This window comes from Pristiophorus japonicus, chromosome 14 (genome assembly GCF_044704955.1).
Source record: "Pristiophorus japonicus isolate sPriJap1 chromosome 14, sPriJap1.hap1, whole genome shotgun sequence".
Classification (NCBI taxonomy): domain Eukaryota; kingdom Metazoa; phylum Chordata; class Chondrichthyes; family Pristiophoridae; genus Pristiophorus; species Pristiophorus japonicus.
The window spans coordinates 28,239,987-28,261,633 of NC_091990.1; the positions used below are offsets into that span (position 1 = coordinate 28,239,987).

General features: G+C 46.8%; 1 protein-coding gene across 1 annotated transcript; it reads right to left on the minus strand.

The window, feature by feature from the left end:
- Positions 1-13,528: 13,528 nt before the first annotated feature.
- LOC139279331 (CD276 antigen-like) lies at positions 13,529-18,496 on the minus strand. Its single transcript, XM_070898452.1, has 5 exons — positions 18,447-18,496; positions 17,816-17,884; positions 16,364-16,717; positions 14,945-15,232; positions 13,529-14,319 (listed from the first exon to the last, which is right to left on the minus strand). The coding sequence occupies exons 1-5, from the start codon at positions 18,493-18,495 to the stop codon at positions 14,126-14,128; spliced, it is 954 nt and encodes a 317-aa protein (XP_070754553.1). The 5' UTR covers position 18,496; the 3' UTR covers positions 13,529-14,125.
- Between the last annotated feature and the right edge of the window lie 3,151 nt (positions 18,497-21,647).

Sequence of the window (21,647 nt, forward strand, 5' to 3'; positions counted from 1 at the left end):
GTAGGAGTAAATGGGGACTTTTCAGAATGGCAGGCAGTGACTAGTGGGGTACCGCAAGGTTCTGTGCTGGGGCCCCAGCTGTTTACACTGTACATTAATGATTTAGACGAGGGGATTAAATGTAGTATCTCCAAAATTGCGGATGACACTAAGTTGGGTGGCAGTGTGAGCTGTGAGGAGGATGCTATGAGGCTGCAGAGCGACTTGGATAGGTTAGGTGAGTGGGCAAATGCATGGCAGATGAAGTATAATGTGGATAAATGTGAGGTTATCCACTTTGGTGGTAAAAACAGAGAGACAGACTATTATCTGAATGGTGACAGATTAGGAAAAGGGGAGATGCAAAGAGACCTGGGTGTCATGGTACATCAGTCATTGAAGGTTGGCATGCAGGTACAGTAGGCAGTTAAGAAAGCAAATGGTATGTTGGCCTTCATAGCGAGGGGATTTGAGTACAGGGGCAGGGAGGTGTTGCTACAGTTGTACAGGGCCTTGGTGAGGCCACACCTGGAGTATTGTGTACAGTTTTGGTCGCCTAACCTGAGGAAGGACATTCTTGCTATTGAGGGAGTGCAGCGAAGGTTCACCAGACTGATTCCCGGGATGGCGGGACTGACCTATCAAGAAAGACTGGATCAACTGGGCTTGTATTCACTGGAGTTCAGAAGAATGAGAGGGGACCTCATAGAAACGTTTAAAATTCTGACGGGGTTAGACAGGTTAGATGCAGGAAGAATGTTCCCAATGTTGGGGAAGTCCAGAACCAGGGGACACAGTCTAAGGATAAGGGGTAAGCCATTTAGGACCGAGATGAGGAGGAATTTCTTCACTCAGAGAGTGGTGAACCTGTGGAATTCTCTACCACAGAAAGTTGTTGAGGCCAATTCACTAAATATATTCAAAAAGGAGTTAGATGAAGTCCTTACTACTAGGGGAATCAAGGGGTATGGTGAGAAAGCAGGAATGGGGTACTGAAGTTGCATGTTCAGCCATGAACTCATTGAATGGCGGTGCAGGCTAGAAGGGCCGAATGGCCTACTCCTGCACCTATTTTCTATGTTTTTATGGCCTTCATAAGTACGATCCCCGGGTGCTCGCGGTGGAGCTCCCGGACAAACGCCTCTCTGCCTCCCAAGGGCATAACTACTCGGCTGCCCCACATCAGGCAGTCTGCCTGTAGTGATAGTTCATGCATGCGCCTATGGAAATGTTTGATCTCCTTCGGGCAGGCATTGCGAGCCTCTGCCCAGTCACCAGTTAAAACATATCTTTTGACTAAGGATAACATGGGGTCGCTGGTCGTCCAGGCTCTGATTTGGCGAGCCGTCATGGGCGAACCTGTGGATTCAAAGGCATTGATTGCCATGACCATCTCACAGTCCTGTTCGTCGGACCCTTCCGTGGTCGCCAGGGGTAGCCTGTTGTCTGTGCCTGGTCTGTGCCTTATTGTGTAGTCGTAAGACGCCAGCATGAGTGCCCACCGCTGAATGCGCGCCGAGGCATTGGCGTTTATTGCCTTGCACTTGGATAGCAGGGACGTGAGGAGTTTGTGGTCGGTTTCGAACGTGAAATTGGCCCCGAAAAGGTACTGGTGTATCTTTTTGACACCGTACACGCACGCAAGCGCCTCCTTCTCAACCATACCGTACCCGCGCTCCGGCCGCGAAAGTGACCTGGAGGCATAAGCAATGGGTTGTAATTTACCTGCATCATTGACATGCTGTAAAACACACCCGACCCCATACGCTGACGCATTACATGTAATAACTAGCTTTTTACCTGGGTCAAAAAAGGCTAAAACACTGTTGGAACATAGAAGGTTGCGTGCCTTATTGAAGGCGCGTTCTTGGGCGTGCCCCCAAAACCAATCGCACCCCTTTCTGAGTAGCACATGGAGAAGCTCCAGCAGCACGCTCAAGTTCTGCATAAAGTTCTCAAAGTAATTGAGTAGCCCGAGAAAGGCGCGCAGTTCCGAGATGTTCCGGGGCCTGGGTGCCAGATGAATTGCTTCGGTTTTGGATTCTGTTGGGCGGATTCCATCAGCGGCAATCCTTCTACCCAAAAATTCAAGCTCGGGTGTGAGAAACAGACACTTGGATTTCTTAACTCTTAGGCCTACCCGATCCAATCGACTTAGTACTTCCTCCAAATTGCGGAGATGGGAGTTGGTGTCCCTGGCGGTGATGAGTATGTCATCTTGAAACACAACCGTCCCCAGGATGGACTTGAACAGACTCTCCATGTTGCGCTGGAATATAACAGCTGCCGACCTGATGCCGAATGGGCATCGATTGTACATGAAAAGACCTCGATGTGTGTTGATGGTGGTGAGTAGCTTAGACTCTTCGGTCAGTTCTTGCGTCATATACGCAGATGTGAGATCTAGTTTCGAGAAAAGTTTTCCTCCAGCCAATGTGGCAAATAGGTCCTCCGCTCTGGGCAGCGGGTATTGGTCCTGTAGGGAGACTCTGTTTATGGTAGACTTGTAATCCTCACAGATTCGTACGGATCCATCAGGCTTCGTGACGGGGACGATGGGACTTGCCTAGTCGCTAAATTCCACAGGTGAGATAATGCCTTCCCCCAGAAGCCAGTCCAGTTCGTGTTCAATCTATTCCCTCATCACATAAGGCACAGCTCTAGCCTTGTGATGGACCGGTCTGGCATCTTGTGTGATGTAGATTTTAACTTTAGCCCCTTTGAAGGTGCCCATACCTGGCTGAAAGAGATGTTCAAAATGACTTAGAACTGTTGAGCAGGAGGTCCGTTCCTCTGACGACATGGCATGAACATCATCCCATTTCCAATTTAGTTTTGCCAGCCAGCTTCTCCCCAACAGTGCTGGGAGATCTCCGGGGACAATCCACAGGGGAAGTCGGTTCACTGTCCCTTTGTGTGTGACTGAGCATGGCGCTGCCAAGGACTGGGACGATTTCTTTGGTATAGGTCCTTAGTTTGGTGTCGATCCTTGTGAGTTTTGGTCTGTTGCTTTTGTGCGGCCACAGCTGTTCAAATTGTTGGACGCTCATGAGAGATTGACGAGCTCCCGTGTCCAGTTCCATGTCGACGGGTATCCCGTTGAGTAGGACCCTCATCATTATTGGAGGCGTCTTGTTGTAAGAACAGTGGACACTGATCGTGTTGACCCGCTGTGCCTCAGCGTCCCGGGCACTGTCCCCACCGTCTTCTGGTCCGCTTTCCGGCCCTCCTGATTTGTATACCAGTCGAGCTGCTGTTTTTCTGCACATGCGAGCCAGATGCCCTGTATAGTTGCAGTTTCTGCAAACAGCATGCTGAAATCGACACCCCCTTGTTGAGTGCCTTCCCCCACATCGCCAGCACAGACCGTTTCCATTGTTTCCGAATTCTGGCAGGTTGTCTTTCGTTGCATCTGGCCACATGAGGACAGGCACTTATTGCAGAATCTAAAAGCTGCATGACAGCTCAACAAACATTATGGGCCTGGAAAACTCATTTTAATTTTGTGCAGTGTGAAATTCATTTATTTTAATAAAAATTAAAAATTTTAAGTAACTTTTCAAAACATATTTTTTAAATTTAGTTTAAAAGTTGGCCCATGTTTATTTCACATTTCCCATTTCCCAATGTGATTGCATCAATCTTTCTTTTGCTCTCTCTAACTATTTAAAAAAGTTATAATTTTAAAAGCTTACTGACTTCATTGTGCAGTCTATAATAATTCTGCATTTTGATTGGCTGCTTAGGCAGCTGTTGCTGTCACAGCAGTTTGAACAGGGGATTCCCCACTAAAGTCCTTTCAACTGAACGGCACCCTGAGATCACGACGCGGGGATTGCGAGATCCTTGTATGGAGCTTATTTCAGGACCAGCAGCGAACGCCTTCGCATTGCTGCTGACTGCAAATTACGGGCCCATGGTCATTATAAGAACATAAGAACATAAGAAATAGGAGCAGGAATTGACCATACGGCCCTTCGAGCCTGCTCCGCCATTTAATACAGTCATGGCTGATCAGATCATGGACTCAGGTCCACATCCCTGCTGCACCCCATAACCCCTTATTCCCTTATTGGTTAAGAAACTGTCCACCTCTGTCTTAAATTTACTCAATGACCCAGCTTCCACAGCTCTCTGAGGCAGCGAATTCCACAGATTTACAACCCTCTGAGAGAAGAAATTCCTCTTCATCTCAGTTTTAAATGGGTGGCCCCTTATTCTAAGATTATGCCCCCTAGTTCCAGTCTCCCCTATCAGTGGAAACATTCTCTCTGCATCCACCTTGTCAAGCCCCCTCATAATCTTATACTTTTCGATACAATCACCTCTCATTCTTCTGAATTCCAATGAGTAGAGGCCCAACCTACTCAACCTTTTCCCATACGTTAACCACCTCATCTCTGGAATCAACCTTGTGAACCTTCTGTGAACTGCCTTCAAAGCAAGTATAACCTTTCGTAAATATGGAAACCAAAACTGCACGCAGTATTCCAGGTGTGGCCTCACCAATACCCTGTATAACTGTAGCAAGACTTCCCTGCTTTTATACTCCACCCCCTTTGCAGTAAAGGCCAAGATTCCATTGGCCTTCCTGATCACTTGTTGTACCTGCATACTAACCTTTTGTGTTTCATGCATAAGTACCCCCAGGCCCCGCTGTACTGCAGCACTTTGCAATCTTTCTCCATTTAAATAACTTGCTCTTTTTAATTTTTTTCTGCCGAAGTGCATGAACTCACACTTTCCAACATTATATTCCATCTGGCAAATTTTTGTCCACTTACTTAGCCTGACTATGTCCTTTTGCAGATTTTTTGTGTCCTCCTCACACATTGCTTTTCCTCCCATTTTTGTATCATCAGCAAACTTGGCTACGTTGCACACAGTCCCTTCTTCCAAGACATTAATGTAGATTGTAAATAGTTGGGGTCCCAACACTGATCCCTGCTGCACCCCGAGAATGCCAACCCAAAAATGAACCATTTATCCCGTCTCTCTGTTTTCTGTTAGTTAGCCAATCCTCTATCCATGTGAATATATTACCCCCAACCCCGTGAATTTTATCTTGTGCAGTAACCTTTTATGTGGCACCTTGTCAGATGCCTTCTGGAAGTCCAAATGCACCACATCCACTGGCTCCCCTTTATCCACCCTGTTTGTTACATCCTCAAAGAATTCCAGCAAATTTGTCAAACATGACTTCCCCTTCATAAATCCATGCTGACTCTGCCTGACCGAATTTGCTTTTCCAAATGTCCTGCTACTGCTTCTTTAATAATGGACTCCAACATTTTCCCAACCACAGATGTTAGGCTGACTGGTCTATAGTTTCCTGGTTTTTGTCTGCCTCCTTTTTTTAAATAGGGGCATTACATTTGCAGTTTTCCAATCTGCTGGGACCTCCCCAGAATCGATTGAATTTTGGTAAATTACAACCAATGCATCCACTATCCCTGCCGCTACTGCTCTTAAGACCCTAGGATGCACGCCATCAGGTCCAGGGGAGTTATCTGCCTTTACACCCATTATCTTACTGAGTACCACCTCCTTAGTGATTGTGATTGTGTTAGGTTCCTCCCTCCCTATAGGCAAATTATTAAATGAATGAATATACATCAATAAACAGTCATTGTACATGTGTAAGCCCAAAGAGTGAATGTTGACCAGCTATTCGACAACAGGAGGCACCACAGCCTAGTCTGACACTGCCCTCACTCTCTGCCCAGAAGGCAAACTCCCAGCAAGTTATTGTGGAGCGATCAGAGCAGGCTGGCTCATTTAATAGGGAGAAGTTTTACATCTACAGTGCAGCAACAGATGATCACACTTGCAGGTGTTGGATGTGCCGCCCAGTGTCATTTGCCCATTCAGCCCCGGCCCACTGGGGGCTGGAGAGATCGCTGACGGCGCTCGCAGAGCCCCGGGACCTGGCCGCAACTTTGAAACTTGTGTCAGGGCCACCGGGCTATTCCCGACAAGCGGCCGCTCCCACTCTGGCACCTCTCAATGTACCGGGAGACCGGGGGACACGACAAGGCTGGGGAAGCCGGCCTCGGAACCGCAACACCGCCCTGCATGCAACCACAAAGCTGCCGTGGCCCAGTGAGTCTCTGAATCAGGGCTCCAGCTGTATTTAACTTGTCTTTGACTCAGGCATTCCTGGCAATAGACCAAGAGTGTCCCTTCCTGACAACGGGAACCTTAACAATGCTAACACGTAAAGCAAAAGCAATGTTGTGACTACATATAGGAATGAAACGAAAACAAAGAACATTAGCTCTGATTAAGGGTGAGAACTTTAACTTACCTATTCCTCCCACAGAAACTGACTGATCTATTGACGCGTGGCTCAAATTAATTGCTTTGGTTTCAATTTCAAGCATTTCAAACAGCAGCAGGAGACTTCTCATGGTGTCCCAGCCAACATTTCTCTCCCAACTAAAACCACAAGAAAAAGATTATCCAGTCATTTTCTCTGCTGTTTGTGGGACTTTGCTTCATGCAGACTGGTGGCTGCATTAGCCTCCATTATAACAGCGACTACATTTCAAAAGTACTTCAGTTGCTGTGCAGCTCTTTAAGATGTCCTGAGGGTCTGAAAGGCGCTATATCAATGCAATGTATTTCATCCTTTCCTGCACCCTCAGACTGGCTCTGAGTCCGCTGATTGTTGGTCCAGACACAGTTATAGCCTTAAACTACACAACCTTGGCTGAAACTTTCACTAAAACACGACATTGTAGTAACTGCTGACTTGTGGATGAGATGTTAAATTAACGCCATGTCCCCTGCTCTGACAGATGGAAAAGGTCCAACGGTAATATTTGAAGAAGAGCAGGGAGTTCACCTGGTACCCTGGCCAACGTTCCTGTCTCAACCAACAACACCAAGATCAGGTTATCTGGCCATTCATTCATTTCACGAGTCATCATAGGCAGTCCCTCGAAATCGAGGAAGACTTGCTTCCACTCTAAAAGTGAATTCTTAGGTGACTGAACAGTCCAATACGGGAATTACAGTCTCCGTCACAGGTGGGACAGTCGTTGAGGGCAAGGGTGGGTGGAACTGCTTTGCCGCACGCTCCTTCCGCTGCCTGCGCTTGATTTCTGCATTCTCTCGGCGACGAGACTCGAGGTGCTCAGCGCCCTCCCGGATGCATTTCCTCCACTTAGGGCGGTGTTTGGCCAGGGCCTCCCAGATTTTGGTGGGGATGTTGCATTTTATCAAGGAGGCTTTGAGGGTGTCCTTGTAACGTTTCCGCTGCCCACCTTGGGTTCGCTTGCCGTGTAGGAGTTCCGAGTAGAGCGCCTGCTTTGGGAGCCTTGTGTCAGACATGCGAACAATGTGGCCTGCCCAAGGGAGCTGGTGGAGTGTGATCAGTGCTTCGCTCCTGGGGATGATGGCCTGATTGAGGACGCTAACATTGGTGCTAGGTGGTCTGTCCGCCCAGGGAATTTTCAGGATCCTGCGGAGACATCGTTGGTGGTACTTCTCCAGCGATTTGAAGTCTCTACTGTATATGGTCCACGTCTCTGAGTCATACAGGAGGGTTGGTATCACTACAGCCCTGTAGTCCATAAGTTTGGTGGCAGATTTGAAGGCCTGATCAGGAGGCCGAAGGCTGCGCTGGCACACTGGAGGTGGTGTTGAATCTCATCATCGATGTCTGCCCTTGCTTAAAGTAGGCTCCCAAGGTATGGAACATGGTCCACGTTGTCCAGGGCCGTGCAGTGGATCTTGATGACTGGGAGGACAGTGCTGTGTGGCAGGGTCAGGTTCTTGGAGGACCTTTGTCTTACGGATGTTTAGTGTAAGGCCCCTGCTTTCGTACACCTCAGTGAAGATGTAACTATGACTTGTCATTCAATTTCTGAATGTGCGCAGACGCAAGCGTTGTCCGCACACTGTAGTTCGACGACAGAGGTTGGGACGGTCTTGGATCTGGCCTGGAGACGTCGAAGGTTGAACAGGTTCTCACTGGTATGGAACATGGTCCACGTCGAAGGTTGAACAGGTTCCCACTGGTTCTGTAGTTTAGTTCCACTCCCGGCATGCTCTCCTCCTTCCAGATGAGAGAGATGAGGTCATGCATTCTTGCCAATAGTGCCTCTCCGCCATACTTTAGTGCTCAGCGGGGATTCCATCTACTCCCGACGACTCCTTTTTCTTGAGCTGACGGATGGCCTTTTCTATCTCGTGCAGGGTTGGGGTTTTGCTGAGATGGTGGCGGGTAGCATGCTGCGGGATGGAGTCGAGGACCCTTGTGTCAAAGTCAGAGTCTCGATTAAGGAGATCTTCGAAGTGCTCCTTCCAGCGGGTCCTGACTGCCTCGGTGTCCTTGATGAGTGTCTCCCTGCTCTTGGCCAGCAGTGGGGTGGGGCCTTGGGTGCTTGGGCCAGAGGTGGACTTGACTGCGGTGAAGAATTCTCGCACATCATGGCTGTCGGCCAGCTGCTGAATCTTCTGTGCTTTCTCCATCCACCATCTATTCTTTAGGTCACTGGTTTTTTGTTGGACCTTGGCTTTAAGCCATCTGTAATGCTGCTTTGCTGCTCCCGAGTTGGGTTGTTGTTTTAGATTCAGAAATGCCCTACGCTTGCGATGTATTAGCTCTTGGATCTCCTGGTCATTCTCATCAAACCAATCCTGGTGTTTCTTGGTTGAGTGACCGAGCGTCTCTTCGCAGGAATTGGTTATGGTGGTCTGGAGGGCGGACCAAGCGCTGTGGACATTCTGCATCTCGGGGTCATCAAGGGTTGCCAGGTTAGCAGTGAGGTGCTGGCTGTATAGGGCTCTCTTAGCTGGGTCTTTGAGTGACCCGGCCTTGACTTTTTTGCGGCACTGCTTCTGCTGCCGTCGCCACTTTGGGGCTATGTTGATGTTGATGATGGAACGGATTAGGCGGTGGTCTGTCCAGCAGTCGTCAGCTCCTGTCATAGTGCGGGTGATGCGCACATCCTTGCGATGCCAGACTCGAACGATGACATAGGCGAACAGGTGCCAGTGTTTGGAGCGAGGGTGTTGCCACGATGCCTTGTACTTGTCCCTCTGGTGGAACAAGGTGTTCGTGATGACAACGTCGTGCTCTAGGCATTTTGTCAGGAGCAGGGTACCGCTGGAATTGGTTTTCCCTACCCCCTCTCTGCCGATCATGCCTTCCCAGAGGGCTGTGTCCTTTCCGACCCTGGCATTGAAGTCGCCAAGAAGGATCAGTTTGTCGTCTGTAGGGACACGGGATAGGGATTTTTCGAGGTTGGAATAAAAACCCTCTTTGGTCTCATCTGTTGCATTGAGGGTTGGGGCGTACGCACTGATGACTGTGGTGCATTGATTCCGGGATAGGATAGGATACGATGTTGTATAAAGGCAAGTTCTTTCTCGCGATTTCTCTCGTTTAACATCTGTCAAAGTAAAATAACTTTTGCCGGCAATATTTCTTATTGCTGCTGGAGAGCAAAGGAAATGGCCCTCTATAGCTGTCTAAAGTCCTTCAACTTCCCCAGAATAGTTTGCATTTTCTTTTTGATACTCACCTTGTTGTACACATGAACAGTTTTACTCTTATGTACAGTAAGAGTGCTCTGCCCTTCAGACACTTCTGTTCTCTGCAGTACTTGTATTCTGGGCGGTGTTAGGACCCTTCAATCCATGCAATAGCTGAGGGCTCCAAACCAGACAATGGCCCCGAGCAGATCCAGTAATGTTTCTGAATTGAGGTAAATCAATCTATTTTATATTATTTATTGCAAACATGCCTTTTCACCATGGTGCATGTGTAAATTTGAGCCCAGATTAAATAGGTATTATTTAGTATCATTATCCAGTAAATGTAAAGCCCCCAAACTGAACTTTAGCACGGGTAGCTGCAAGGCAGTGGCTGCTCCTGGTTGTATTCCATTCCAGCAGCCTTTATACTCTGCCAGTCCTCTTCATATCAACCAGTCTGAAGCAGCTGGCTGCAACCCAACGATAAAGCTGACACTTTCACTCTGTCCAGAGACTCTGTAAAAAGCAGCTCTAAACCCTGCCACTGGACGGAGCAAATTCTGGCAGGTTGTCTTTGGTTGCAGCTGGCCACATGGGGACAGGCACTTGTTGCAGAGTCTAAAAGCTGCATGAGTAGTTATCTTACAATGTGCTTGTATCTTCCATTGTGCCAGTGTTAAAATCTAGCCGGCAGTTTACATCATTCCTGACAGCAGGTTGGTCTTTATAACGTTGCTACGCATAGCCACCCCAATTTGAAGAGCAGCGTTGTAAACTGAGCTGGATGGTGCCTCCAGAGCAGCCCAAACTTAACGCAAGAGGTGGTTTTCACCGGAATTGATGTAGACGTTCTGCTTTATTGTGCAGCACAAGAACAACAGAAATACAACTGCATATGCAAGACCAGGAGAGATGCCTGAGGTGGAGCAGAGGGAGAAGCATTGCAAGAGATATGTTGCCTATGTGAGGAAAGGTTGGAGTAGCACTATGTAAAGGAAATGCCACAGAAGTTGTCCATGGAGAGGAGACGGCAGAGAAATATGGTGTGATCAACTGCATTGAAAACTGTGGCGAGGTCAAGGCGAGGTCAAGGCAAGATAATGTTGGTGATTTTGACCAGTGTGGTCCCCATCCTGTGCTGGGATACAATACAAACTGAAGGGATGGGAAGATGGAGGGTAAGAAGAAGTGAGCATGGAGGTGGGTGACAATGACACAGTTGTTGAGCTTGGAGAGAAAGGGGAGGTCAGAGATGGAGCAATAGATGAGTGGGGTAGGAAGCAATGCCCCAGGAAACGGAGCAATTGACAAGGCCAGCAAACAGGTCACCACGGAAAGGTAGTTAAGTGCATTGATCAATATAGGGGAGATGACACAAAGTATTGAGGCTGAGGGCATTGAGACAAGGAAATGGTCAGAGATGTCCTTGTTGGTAATTGACATTGTGGCTATGGTGAGAGCAAGTGTGTTGTGGTGAGTTCAGGGTGAGTTTTTTCCTTGGACTTGGAATGTGGGCAACATTGGCGAGGCTGTATTTATTGCCCATCCCAAGTTATCCTGAAGGTATTGAAGCTCAACCACATAATGTGGGACTGGAGTCACATGTGGACCAGAACAGTTGGTGTTTTACAACAATCCGAAAGCTTTAATAGCCACTTTTCTGCTGCTAGCCCCATAGTATTAAATTTTCATCAAATTCAATTTCACAATTCGCCATGTAGGGTTTTCACTCAAAACCTTTGGATTGCTGATCTGGTGCCATAACCGCGAGGCTACTCTAATAAAGGCAGAGGGCAGAGACGTTGGTGGAAGGGGACAAGGGAATTTAGCTGTGAGTGGAATTAACTAGTTCCCATGTGAATCCTCTTGTTATGGCACTGATTCACTTTTACAAGATGTCTTATTACCTAGAGGTGAAAACATTGAGATTTGGGAAGGTTATCGACACGATGAACAAAATATTGCCCTCCACAGTTTACATTCCAGCACTGAAATACTTTCCATCTATAAAAGCTAATGTAAATCAGCTTGATCTCCTTCTCTGGCTGGGTGTCAATTTTTTTCTGGCTACGCTTGTTTAATGTACCTTGGACATTTTGCTACATTAAGGGTGTTATAAATGCCAGATGGGGCCAGACAAGAAAATCGTCCCAATCACACTTCTATACTCTATTCCCGCTTCACTTCATTCACTTTTGTTCCATCCAATTATCGTCTGATCTTGAATGTTGACAAAGTGCCTGCTTCAAACCTCAATTCTGAAAGTGAATTCCACTCCACAAAACTGTGTGGAGAAAGAAGTTTCTCACGTTTCCTGTTCTAAATCTCATATTTAATCTTGTATCTATGGCCTCGTTCTTTATTTCCTCAGCTACTGAGACAGCCTTTTTTCTTCTTTCTCAAACTTTCAGTCCTTGTCTTTGTATCTGTTTTTCTTCACTCTTTCCTTCTCCTGGTTTTCACCCAAGCGGCCCAAGTTTGAAGTTTAGAGTCAGTCGTGGCTCAGTGGGTAGCACATTCGCTTCAGAGTCAGAAGGTTGTGGGTCCAAGTCCCTATCCAGAGACTTGAGCACAAAAAGCTTGGCTGGCACTCCAGTGCAGTGCTGAAGGAGTGCTGCACTGTCAGAGGTGCAGTCTTTTGGATCAGATGTTAAACTGAGGTTAGGGTTAGGGGTTAGGGTTAGACCTGTCTGCTCTCAGGTGGATGTAAAAGATCCCATGGCAATATTTCAAAGAAGAGCAGGGGAGTTATCCATGGTGTCCTGGCCAATATTTATCCCTCAATCAACATTAAAAAAAACAAATGATCTGGTCATTATCAAATTGCTGTTTGTGGGAGCTTGTTGTGCTCAAATTGGCTGCCATGTTTCACTGCACTCCAAAAGTACTTCATAGGCTGTAAAGCGCTTTGAGACATCTGGTGGTCGTGAAAGGCGCTATATAAATGCACGTCTCTTTGACCAAGTTTTTAGTCATCCTTCCTAACATCTCCTTCTCTGATTTAGTGTCAATTCTCTTCTGATTTCACTTTTTAAACTGTCTTTAATGTTTTTCTACATTAAAGGTGTTATATAAATGCTACGTGTTGATGATGTTGTTTACCCTCCATAGCAGCAAATAGTCCCATTCACACTTACACACCCTAGTCCCAAATATCCAAACTAATCTTCAAATGTTGACATGGCCTCAACCCCTAATCCTGAAAGTGAATTCCACTCCACACCCTGTGTGTAAAGAAGTTTCTCAAGTTCTTTGTTCAATATCTCATACATTTATTCTTGTATCTATGGCCCCTTGTTTTGGAGTCGTTAACTACTGACATAGCTTTCTATCTCAAAATTTCACTCCTCGTCTCTGTAGCTGTTTTTTCCCTCACTCTTTCTTTCTCCTCTGCAAGTGTCTCCTTCCCTCTGTTTCCGAATTTTCCTCTATGTCCTTCACTCTGCGTGAATTTTATTTCTGTTCTTTTGTCTCGCACTCTCTCTTTCTATCTTCATGTCTATCACTGTCTCCTCTTTCCTTTACCTCCAGTACTGTCCTAGAGCCAGACCTGGGGCTCCAAATCTCCATATAGCCACAGAAATGACCTCATCTGTGATGGGAGGGGGAAGAGCTTGCAGCTGGCAAGGAATGGGATGGATGTTCAATCATGGCCCGAGATAGAGGGAGCTGTGATGGGAGCATCTGTGCATGCTGGGACAGGCACTGTAGTGGAGGTCCCATGAAAACATAAAACATTTCTCTGACTGTTCCTCCCACTACCCTCCACACCCCCTCCCCCTCACCACCACCACACCTTCCCCTGGCGTATGCCAGCTGCATTTTCTTGGCAGTCCTTGAGCAGTATGATTGATGCACTGGGTTGTGCCAGAATATATATTCAATGCGCTGCCCTCGCATTATTGAATGAGAACAGCTGAGTGTGCACAAGTACACGTGGTGCCTGAGGGGAGTGCTCCCAACAATGCAGTACCGGGCCAGCACTGTTGAGACCAGTGATATTCTACAACCTCAATTCATGCGAGAATGGTGGAACATTAAATACCAAACCAGAGTCATACATACTTGATTGCTGTGTTTAATTCAGAAATAAATAAGTCAGTGAAACATAAGGAGTAGGAATGACAATAGAAAACAGATTAGACAAATACTCAGGGTGCAGGGAAACATTTGCAAACATACAACACAGCCAGCATCTAGAAATTGTCGGTTGGCTACTACAGCACTTTTTTCAATTATTAATAGGTTTAGAACACAACCAGTCATCAAACACTCCCCTTCCTCTTATTCTCATGTAGTTACAGATAGCTCCGTCAACTGACCAGTTAGATAATCTCTCTCACTGAATATTACAAACATCTCCTTATCAGCTCAAGTTCATATGGATCACTCAGTATGAATACAGGTGGATCTCTCGATGAGATTGCATGTGGATCACGGTATGATACCAAGTGTATCTCTCGATGAGATTACATGTGGATCACTCGATAACATTGCATGTGGATCATTCATCCATATTCCAACCATTCAGACTCATTCATTGGAACAAAGAGCACTCACAGAATATCCATTTGTACCCAAACACCCCAAATCGAGACTCACACTCCAGCAGAGAATTGGTTACAACAACCATCGGGAAAATTTGAGATCCAAAGTCATCTCATGGCGGACCTGATTTAATGTATTCGATTTTCATTGGTTTAATATACCTGTGTTTATGTAACATGACAGCAAGTACTATTATTGTTATTATTATTATTATTATTATTATTATTATGAGTATAGTCCCCAGAATCCAACTTGTGAGGGCTGTATAATAATTGCAGGAAAGTTCTTGGTTCCAGATAGAATTTTCTGAAATTAGAAAATAATAAAGGAAAAAATCTTTTATTCATTGAATAAAAAGAATCAAAAATAGAAGCAGCACAAAAAATATCACAAGTAGGTTCTATTCAAATGCGACTGAGTTTCTGGTGGGTGGAATTGACTAAAATGATGAGCATTGGCAAATTACTGAATCCTCAACTTAAATGTACTAACGATGAAAATTGTGTGAATTGAATGTGTTTCCTATAGATTAATTTTCTTAAAATAATAAATCAATGACTCAGTCATTATTATGAAAAATGAAAGTCTAGCTCCTCCAGTGGCTCAGTGAGTCTCTGCAGTAAGTAGCTGAGTCAGGCAGTCTCACATTCAATATATGCTGAATTAGCGGATAACAGCTGGGACAGCGGTACGGATGTGACAATTGGTCTTAATGCTCGAGGGTTATCAGTGAGCCATTCTAAAACTGCACCTTTGTGATGAGGATAGGATCAGGTACAGCTCTGATGCACCATTGATAATCCTCCTGGTAAAAACTACTATTAATGTTCCCACATAAATAATAACCAGCCTGAATGTGGGAGTGGCCTGGTACCTTCAAGAGAGATGGAGAAGAAGAAAATTGGTGAGGGAAAAAAAGGCAAGGTCTTACCTGGAATAAGAAAACTAAGTGTCCTGGAGGTAGTTTGATTGACAGCAGCATTTCGTAACACAAATGTATAGTTTGATCTCCTTTCCGTGACATTGATTTCGATAGTGCTTTGGACTGTGTACAGACTGTCGGCAGTTTGCTGGTGTGAAGATTTGGACAAAAGGGAATTATCCAGGTCGTCTCCGTTGTACCAAGAAACATCAGCCTTCGGGTACCCTCGAGACTCGAACGTTAAAATGGTGCTGGACAGTTTCTGGTTGATCAACAGCATCGGCTCATTGTAGTATGCTGCAAAATTAAAACAATCAATCATTCAGTCTTGCCTCTTCAGTCATAAATGTTACACTGCCATTGCTGAAGACCTTTGGTAAATGCTTGGTCTACATTGCAGAAAAATACATGAACTAATAAAATGATTATAAAGTTGCTGGTTACCACCTGTCACTTATTTGCTTGAAGTACAAGGGGTGCAGCACGGAGAGCTGGGGGTCAAGTGCGTACTTGATATTTGAGTTCTGCACAGGTTGAGCATCCTCAGAAGAGGAAAAAATGATTTGATCACAATCTCACTTCATCATGGGCAGATTAGCCTGACCCTTACCCCAGGGAACATCTATACTCCGGGCACAAAGATTATAAAAGGGTTTAAAGCCAATTACGCCAAGCATCCACCTCCTTTAGACTGCCCTGGGATTTCCTGGGATTGCTCCAAAGGCGGAGTAGGACCTGTGCCAGCAAGAGGCGCAGTCACTGTGCTCACTCAAATGAGGTGGAAGGGACATTCCTGGCCTCCTACTGGATAGATCTCCCTTTGCAACCCAGGGGCATCCAGATGTAGAGGTACCCCAAGAAGCTGAAGGTGGGCCCTGTGTTCTGTACCCAATTGGGTCAGTGGGTGTGAGGGGACATGGCAGTAAAGCAAAGAGAAACCGAAAGGTATCTGAAAGTTTTTTTTTAAACTACGACTTATTAGATCGTCTGCCATTCAGGCAACTGTTCTCCAACTGACATTTCCTGAATCAAGGCCCGGTAAGGAGTACTAGGGCTGTGACCGGACCATATTCAAATGGAGCTCGAACTTCAGAGAGGGGGCCCGGTAAATCAGCCTCGAGTGCTATTGTGAGGCATCATAAAACTAAATGTTCCAATACAGTGAATCTCCTCCAAATTTTATCCAGTGATTCAGGCAATTTGAGAAATGTTCCAACAGCACGAGATTAAATAATGGGCTATATTAGCTCGATCCCACAGTGTGCCTAATAAAACTTAATGAGAAGAAGTTTACAGTACATGGCCTGTTACCCGTTCACTGTGAATAGAGGGAGAGGATGAATCCCAGGCTACATTGCCGTAGCATGAGTCAGCAACTTCAGGTAAGATGGGGAACTAAGATAAGAGAAATATGTTCAGTATATTTACCTGCAAATTTGAGAGAGACTACTCCTTTCTCATGCCCAATTGTAGTACTGACATAACACTGGTACAGTCCAGTGTCCTCTGGTCTTACTGCTTCCAATTTCAGTGAAGCATTTCCATTTTGAAACTCCTGTGGGAATAGACTTGTTCTGCCTGAATATTGAGGATGCTGCTTGCTGAACTGGTCTTCTCCATAATAATAACTGTGGACAACCTCATCGGTCTCGACACGCTGCCAGGTGACAATGAGATTCTCCACAGTTGGTCCTCTAGTCACAGTGAAACTGCATCCTAGCACAGCAATTTGGCCATGGATAGCTGTCACTGGTCCCTTAATCATCCTGACTTCAAATCCTTCTGCGAGTTAAAAGGAGGAAGAATAAAATGTTAGAAATGTGGTAAAAAACCCACAGAAAATGCTAATAGAATCCTCAGCAGGTCAGTCAATATCTGTGCTCAGAAATGCTCACAGTACTCCCGGTGTGGTCTAAGCAGGTCTCTGTATAGCTGCAGCTTAACTTCGACCATCTTGTATTCTAGTCTTCTAGATATAAAGGCCAGCACTCCATTAGCCTTTTGATTATTTTTTTCGAACTGTTCATGGTATTTTAATAATCTATGTACCTGCTCCAATTAGTTTGCAAAAGAATGACTTACATTTATTTAGTGCCTTTCATGAACACCAGACATTTCAAAGCACTTGAGAGCCAGTAAGTACTTGGAGTGTAGTCACTGTTGTAATGTGGGAAATGCAGCAGCCAATTTGCACACAGCAAGCTCCCACAAACACCAACGTGATAATGGCCAGAAAAACAGTTTGTTTTATGTCGATTGAGGGTTAAATATTGGCCAGGACATCGGGGATAACTCCCGTGCCTTCCTTCAAAATTGTGCCATGGGATCTTTTAAATCAACCTGAGAGAGCAGACAGGGCCTCAGTTTAACATCTCTCCCATAGTGCAGCACTCCCTCAGCACTGTAGTGTCAGCCTAGATTTATGTGCTCAAGCCTCTGGAGTGGGACTTGAACCCACACCTTCAGACGACAAAGGCAAGCATGCTACCCACTGAGCCACAGCTGTAGATACTGCTGATGTTCTGATGGAGGATTTATTCACCAATGATGTAAAACTACTTATCCTAACTCATTCCAAACAACCAGCCTCACAAAATTCAAACAGGTCAAACCTGCAAGTAAGAAATGAGAATGGCTAAAGAACGCAGTGGACTGCATCGTGAATGGTTAGAGGTGAATAAGGTTTAACGGGCCATAATTCACACCCTGTGTTTACCCATAGGACCAATCACCTCCTCGATTGTTTGGTTATAAATGAAAAACTGATTTTAAAGCTGCCAGTTATAAAAATAATAATTCTGCACAAATATTGAACCGTAACAAAAAACAAATGCAGAACATCACACTGAATTCCTTGAAATTAAGTTAGTTATGACTTACGACCAACTATGAGTTGTCCCCACAGCACAAGAATATGGAACTCAGATTTCAATCTCATCACTCTCTCTCCTTAAAAGAAAGAAATACAAGATATGTAAATAAACATGGTCATTATTAAATGAATTACTATACATCAATAAACAAGAATTTGCCCACGTGGTCATTCTACATGTGCGAGCCCAGAGAGTGAATGTTGGCCGGCTATTCGACAACGGAAGGCACCGCAGTCTAGTCTGACACTGCCCTCACTCGCTGCTCAGAAGGCAAACTCTCAGCAAGTTATTGTGGAGCGATCAGGGCAGGCTGGATCATTTAACAGGGAGAAGTTTTACATCTACAATGCAGTAACAGATAGTCACACTTGCAGGTGTTGGATGTGCTGGTGGGGAAGGGGCGGCTTCAACCAGCGCCATTTGCCCATTCAGCCCCGGCCCACTGGGGGCTGGAGAGATCGCTGACGGCGCTCGCAGAGCCCGGGACCTGGCCGCAACTTTGAAACTTGTGTCGGGGCCACCGGGCTATTCCCGACAAGCGGCCGCTCCCACTCTGTCACCTCAATGTACCGGGAGACCGGGGGACACAACAAGGCTGGGGAAGAAGGGGACATCTCCTCTCATCTCCTCACCCTCACCCTCACTCTTTACTCTCACTCTCACTCGCCTCGGAACACCGCCCTGCATGAAACCACAAAGCTGCAATGAGGGAATCACGGCCGAAGCTGTATTTATGGCCTCTCTTGACGCAAGCATTCCAATAAAACGGAAATGACATATCCCTGACAACGGGAACCACAGCAAACTTAATAAAGCAAAGCTAATAATTACACGGAGGAAAAGGTTGGAAGTCATAAAGAAAAAAATGAAAAGCGATGAATACTTGCAGTTACATAACGCCTTACCAAATACCAAACGACCCAAAGAGTTTCACAGTCAGCCAATTTTGTGCACAGCAAGATCCCACAAATAGCAACGGGGTAATGATCAGAATCTGTTTCAGTGATGTTGATTGAGGGTTAAATATTGGCCAGGACACCGGGGATAACGCCCATCCCCACTCTGCTTTGAAATAGTGACATGCGATCTTTCACGTCCGCCTGAGAGTGTAGGCGGAAACTCGGTTGGCACCTCTGACAGTGCAGCACTCCCTCAGTACCGCACTGGATTGTCAACCTAGATTTTTGTGCTCAAGTTTCTGGAGTGGGACTTAGATCGGGAGGGCGGGGGTGGGGGGGTGAAATTAATTACTGCCCCGTTTAGGGGGCGTGAAACTTTGCGGCAGGTGCGCAGGTCCCGCCCGGTTTCCGCCCCGCCCCCGGAGGGAAGTGGAGCGTGTGATTTGGGGCAGTAACGGGGCCGAGCGGCTCAGCAGCACAACGCAGTCCGAGAGGCTCCTCCCTCAATTAAAGGGAAAGGCCCACGCTGCCGACTCTGCAGAAGAAGGTGGCACCTACATGGATCGCCAGGGACCAAGTGCCAGACTGTGCGATCGCGGCCACAGTCCCGCGTCGAAACCACATCAGGAATGGCAACGAAAAGGTGATTTTTGTTTCAGCACTCGGCCATCTCCCCTTTAATCTTCGCCCCGGTAGCGGCCGGCCGGCCGGCCGATACGTGTCCTCTGAAGCTGATGCTGTTATCGCCCCGATCTGCTTCAGCGGGCGGAAGCCAATTTCGGGACCGGGGCGCTAACAGGCCGGTACCCACGCCGAAGACGTCACGATCTCCGGGCACGGGAGATCGGGGAGCACCGTAACATTGCCGCTACCTCCTGCCCAAGGTGGCGGGTCTTGTTGCCAGCGGATTCCCCACTCAGGCCTGAGTTAAAATTACAGTCGGGCTTCAATTATGTCATTGGGACGCAACATGCATGTGTAAAGAAGGACCCTGTTGGTTCCGGGCGCCTGTCCTTGCTGCCTGCTCAGGAGAGCAGGTTAAAATTGCAGATGTTGCTATCATGGCTGCTTTCAGACAGGTAAGAGCCAGGACAACTTTAAGTGCCCACCCGCCAGTTGTCTGCTGTGCGAATATGGTTAAAATCGCCCCCAATATATTTGAAGACTATGTTATAATCAATATAGCTGCTGAATGAGTTGCAAGGAGATTGCCTGTAAAATCACAGGGGGATGAAGGAAAAAGTTATTATTTTTTATCTTGTGTCTTCATATCTTCACTTGCTAGCTCCTTCTGTTTCATGACTACCTTGTGAGTTTTTTTGAGTGGGCTTGAGCCCCACTCAGAGATTTGAACCCATAATCGAATCAGACATTTCAGTGTCGCACTGAAGGAATGCTACAATGTTGAAAGTGGTCATTCAGGTGCCTTGTTAGATTGACGCTCAATCTGCCCTCTCAGGTGAATGTAAAAGATTCCATGGCACAATTAAAAAAAGAGCAGGGAAGTTCTCCTGGTACCCTGGCCAACGTTCCTGTCTCAACCAACAACACCAAGATCAGGTTATCTGGCCATTCATTCATTTCACGAGTCATCATAGGCAGTCCCTCGAAATCGAGGAAGACTTGCTTCCACTCTAAAAGTGAATTCTTAGGTGACTGAACAGTCCAATACGGGAATTACAGTCTCCGTCACAGGTGGGACAGTCGTTGAGGGAAAGGGTGGGTGGAACTGCTTTGCCGCACGCTCCTTCCGCTGCCAGCGCTTGATTTCTGTATTCTCTCGGCAACGAGACTCGAGGTGCTCAGCGCCCTCCCGGATGCATTTCCTCCACTTAGGGCGGTGTTTGGCCAGGGCCTCCCAGATTTTGGTGGGGATGTTGCATTTTATCAAGGAGGCTTTGAGGGTGTCCTTGTAACGTTTCCGCTGCCCACCTTGGGCTCGCTTGCCGTGAAGGAGTTCCGAGTAGAGCGCCTGCTTTGGGAGCCTTGTGTCAGGCATGCGAACAATGTGGCCTGCCCAAGGGAGCTGGTGGAGTGTGATCAGTGCTTCGCTCCTGGGGATGTTGGCCTGATCGAGGACGCTAACATTGGTGCTAGGTGGTCTGTCCGCCCAGGAAATTTTCAGGATCTTGCGGAGACATCGTTGGTGGTATTTCTCCAGCGATTTGAAGTCTCTACTGTATATGGTCCACGTCTCTGAGCCATACAGGAGGGCTGGTATCACTACAGCCCTGTAGTCCATAAGCTTGGTGGTAGATTTGAGGGCCTGATCAGGAGGCCGAAGGCTGCGTTGGCACACTGGAGGTGGTGTTGAATCTCGTCATCGATGTCTGCCCTTGCTTAAAGTAGGTTGCCAAGGTATGGAACATGGTCCACGTTGTCCAGGGCCATGCAGTGGATCTTGATGACTGGGGGGACAGTGCTGTGTGGCGGGGTCAGGTTCTTGGAGGACCTTTGTCTTACGGATGTTTAGTGTAAGGCCCCTGCTTTCGTACACCTCAGTGAAGATGTAACTATGACTTGTCATTCAATTTCTGAATGTGCGCAGACGCAAGCGTTGTCCGCACACTGTAGTTCGACGACAGAGGTTGGGACGGTCTTGGATCTGGCCTGGAGACGTCGAAGGTTGAACAGGTTCTCACTGGTATGGAACATGGTCCACGTCGAAGGTTGAACAGGTTCCCACTGGTTCTGTAGTTTAGTTGCATTCCCGGCATGCTCTCCTCCTTCCAGATGAGAGAGATGACGTCATGCATTCTTGCCAATAGTGCCTCTCCGCCATACTTTAATGCCTAAGTGGGGATTCCATCTACTCCCGACGACTCCTTTTTCTTGAGCTGATGGATGGCCTTTTCTATCTCGTGGGATTACGGAGACGTGGCTCCAGGATGATCAGGGCTGGGAACTCAACATTCAGGGGTATTCAACATTCAGGAAGGA

What these genes read in the sequence shown, in the direction of transcription:
- LOC139279331 (XM_070898452.1), bottom strand. Translation starts at nt 18,495, where the DNA reads ATGCAGGGCGGTGTTCCGAGGCGAGTGAGAGTGAGAGTAAAGAGTGAG. An exon ending in AGTGAGAGTAAAGAGTGAGG is followed by an intron (nt 17,885 to 18,446) that starts GTGAGGGTGAGG and finishes CTTTCTTTTAAG; the next exon opens with GAGAGAGAGTGATGAGATTG. An exon ending in AGTCTCTCTCAAATTTGCAG is followed by an intron (nt 15,233 to 16,363) that starts GTAAATATACTG and finishes TTAATTTTGCAG; the next exon opens with CATACTACAATGAGCCGATG.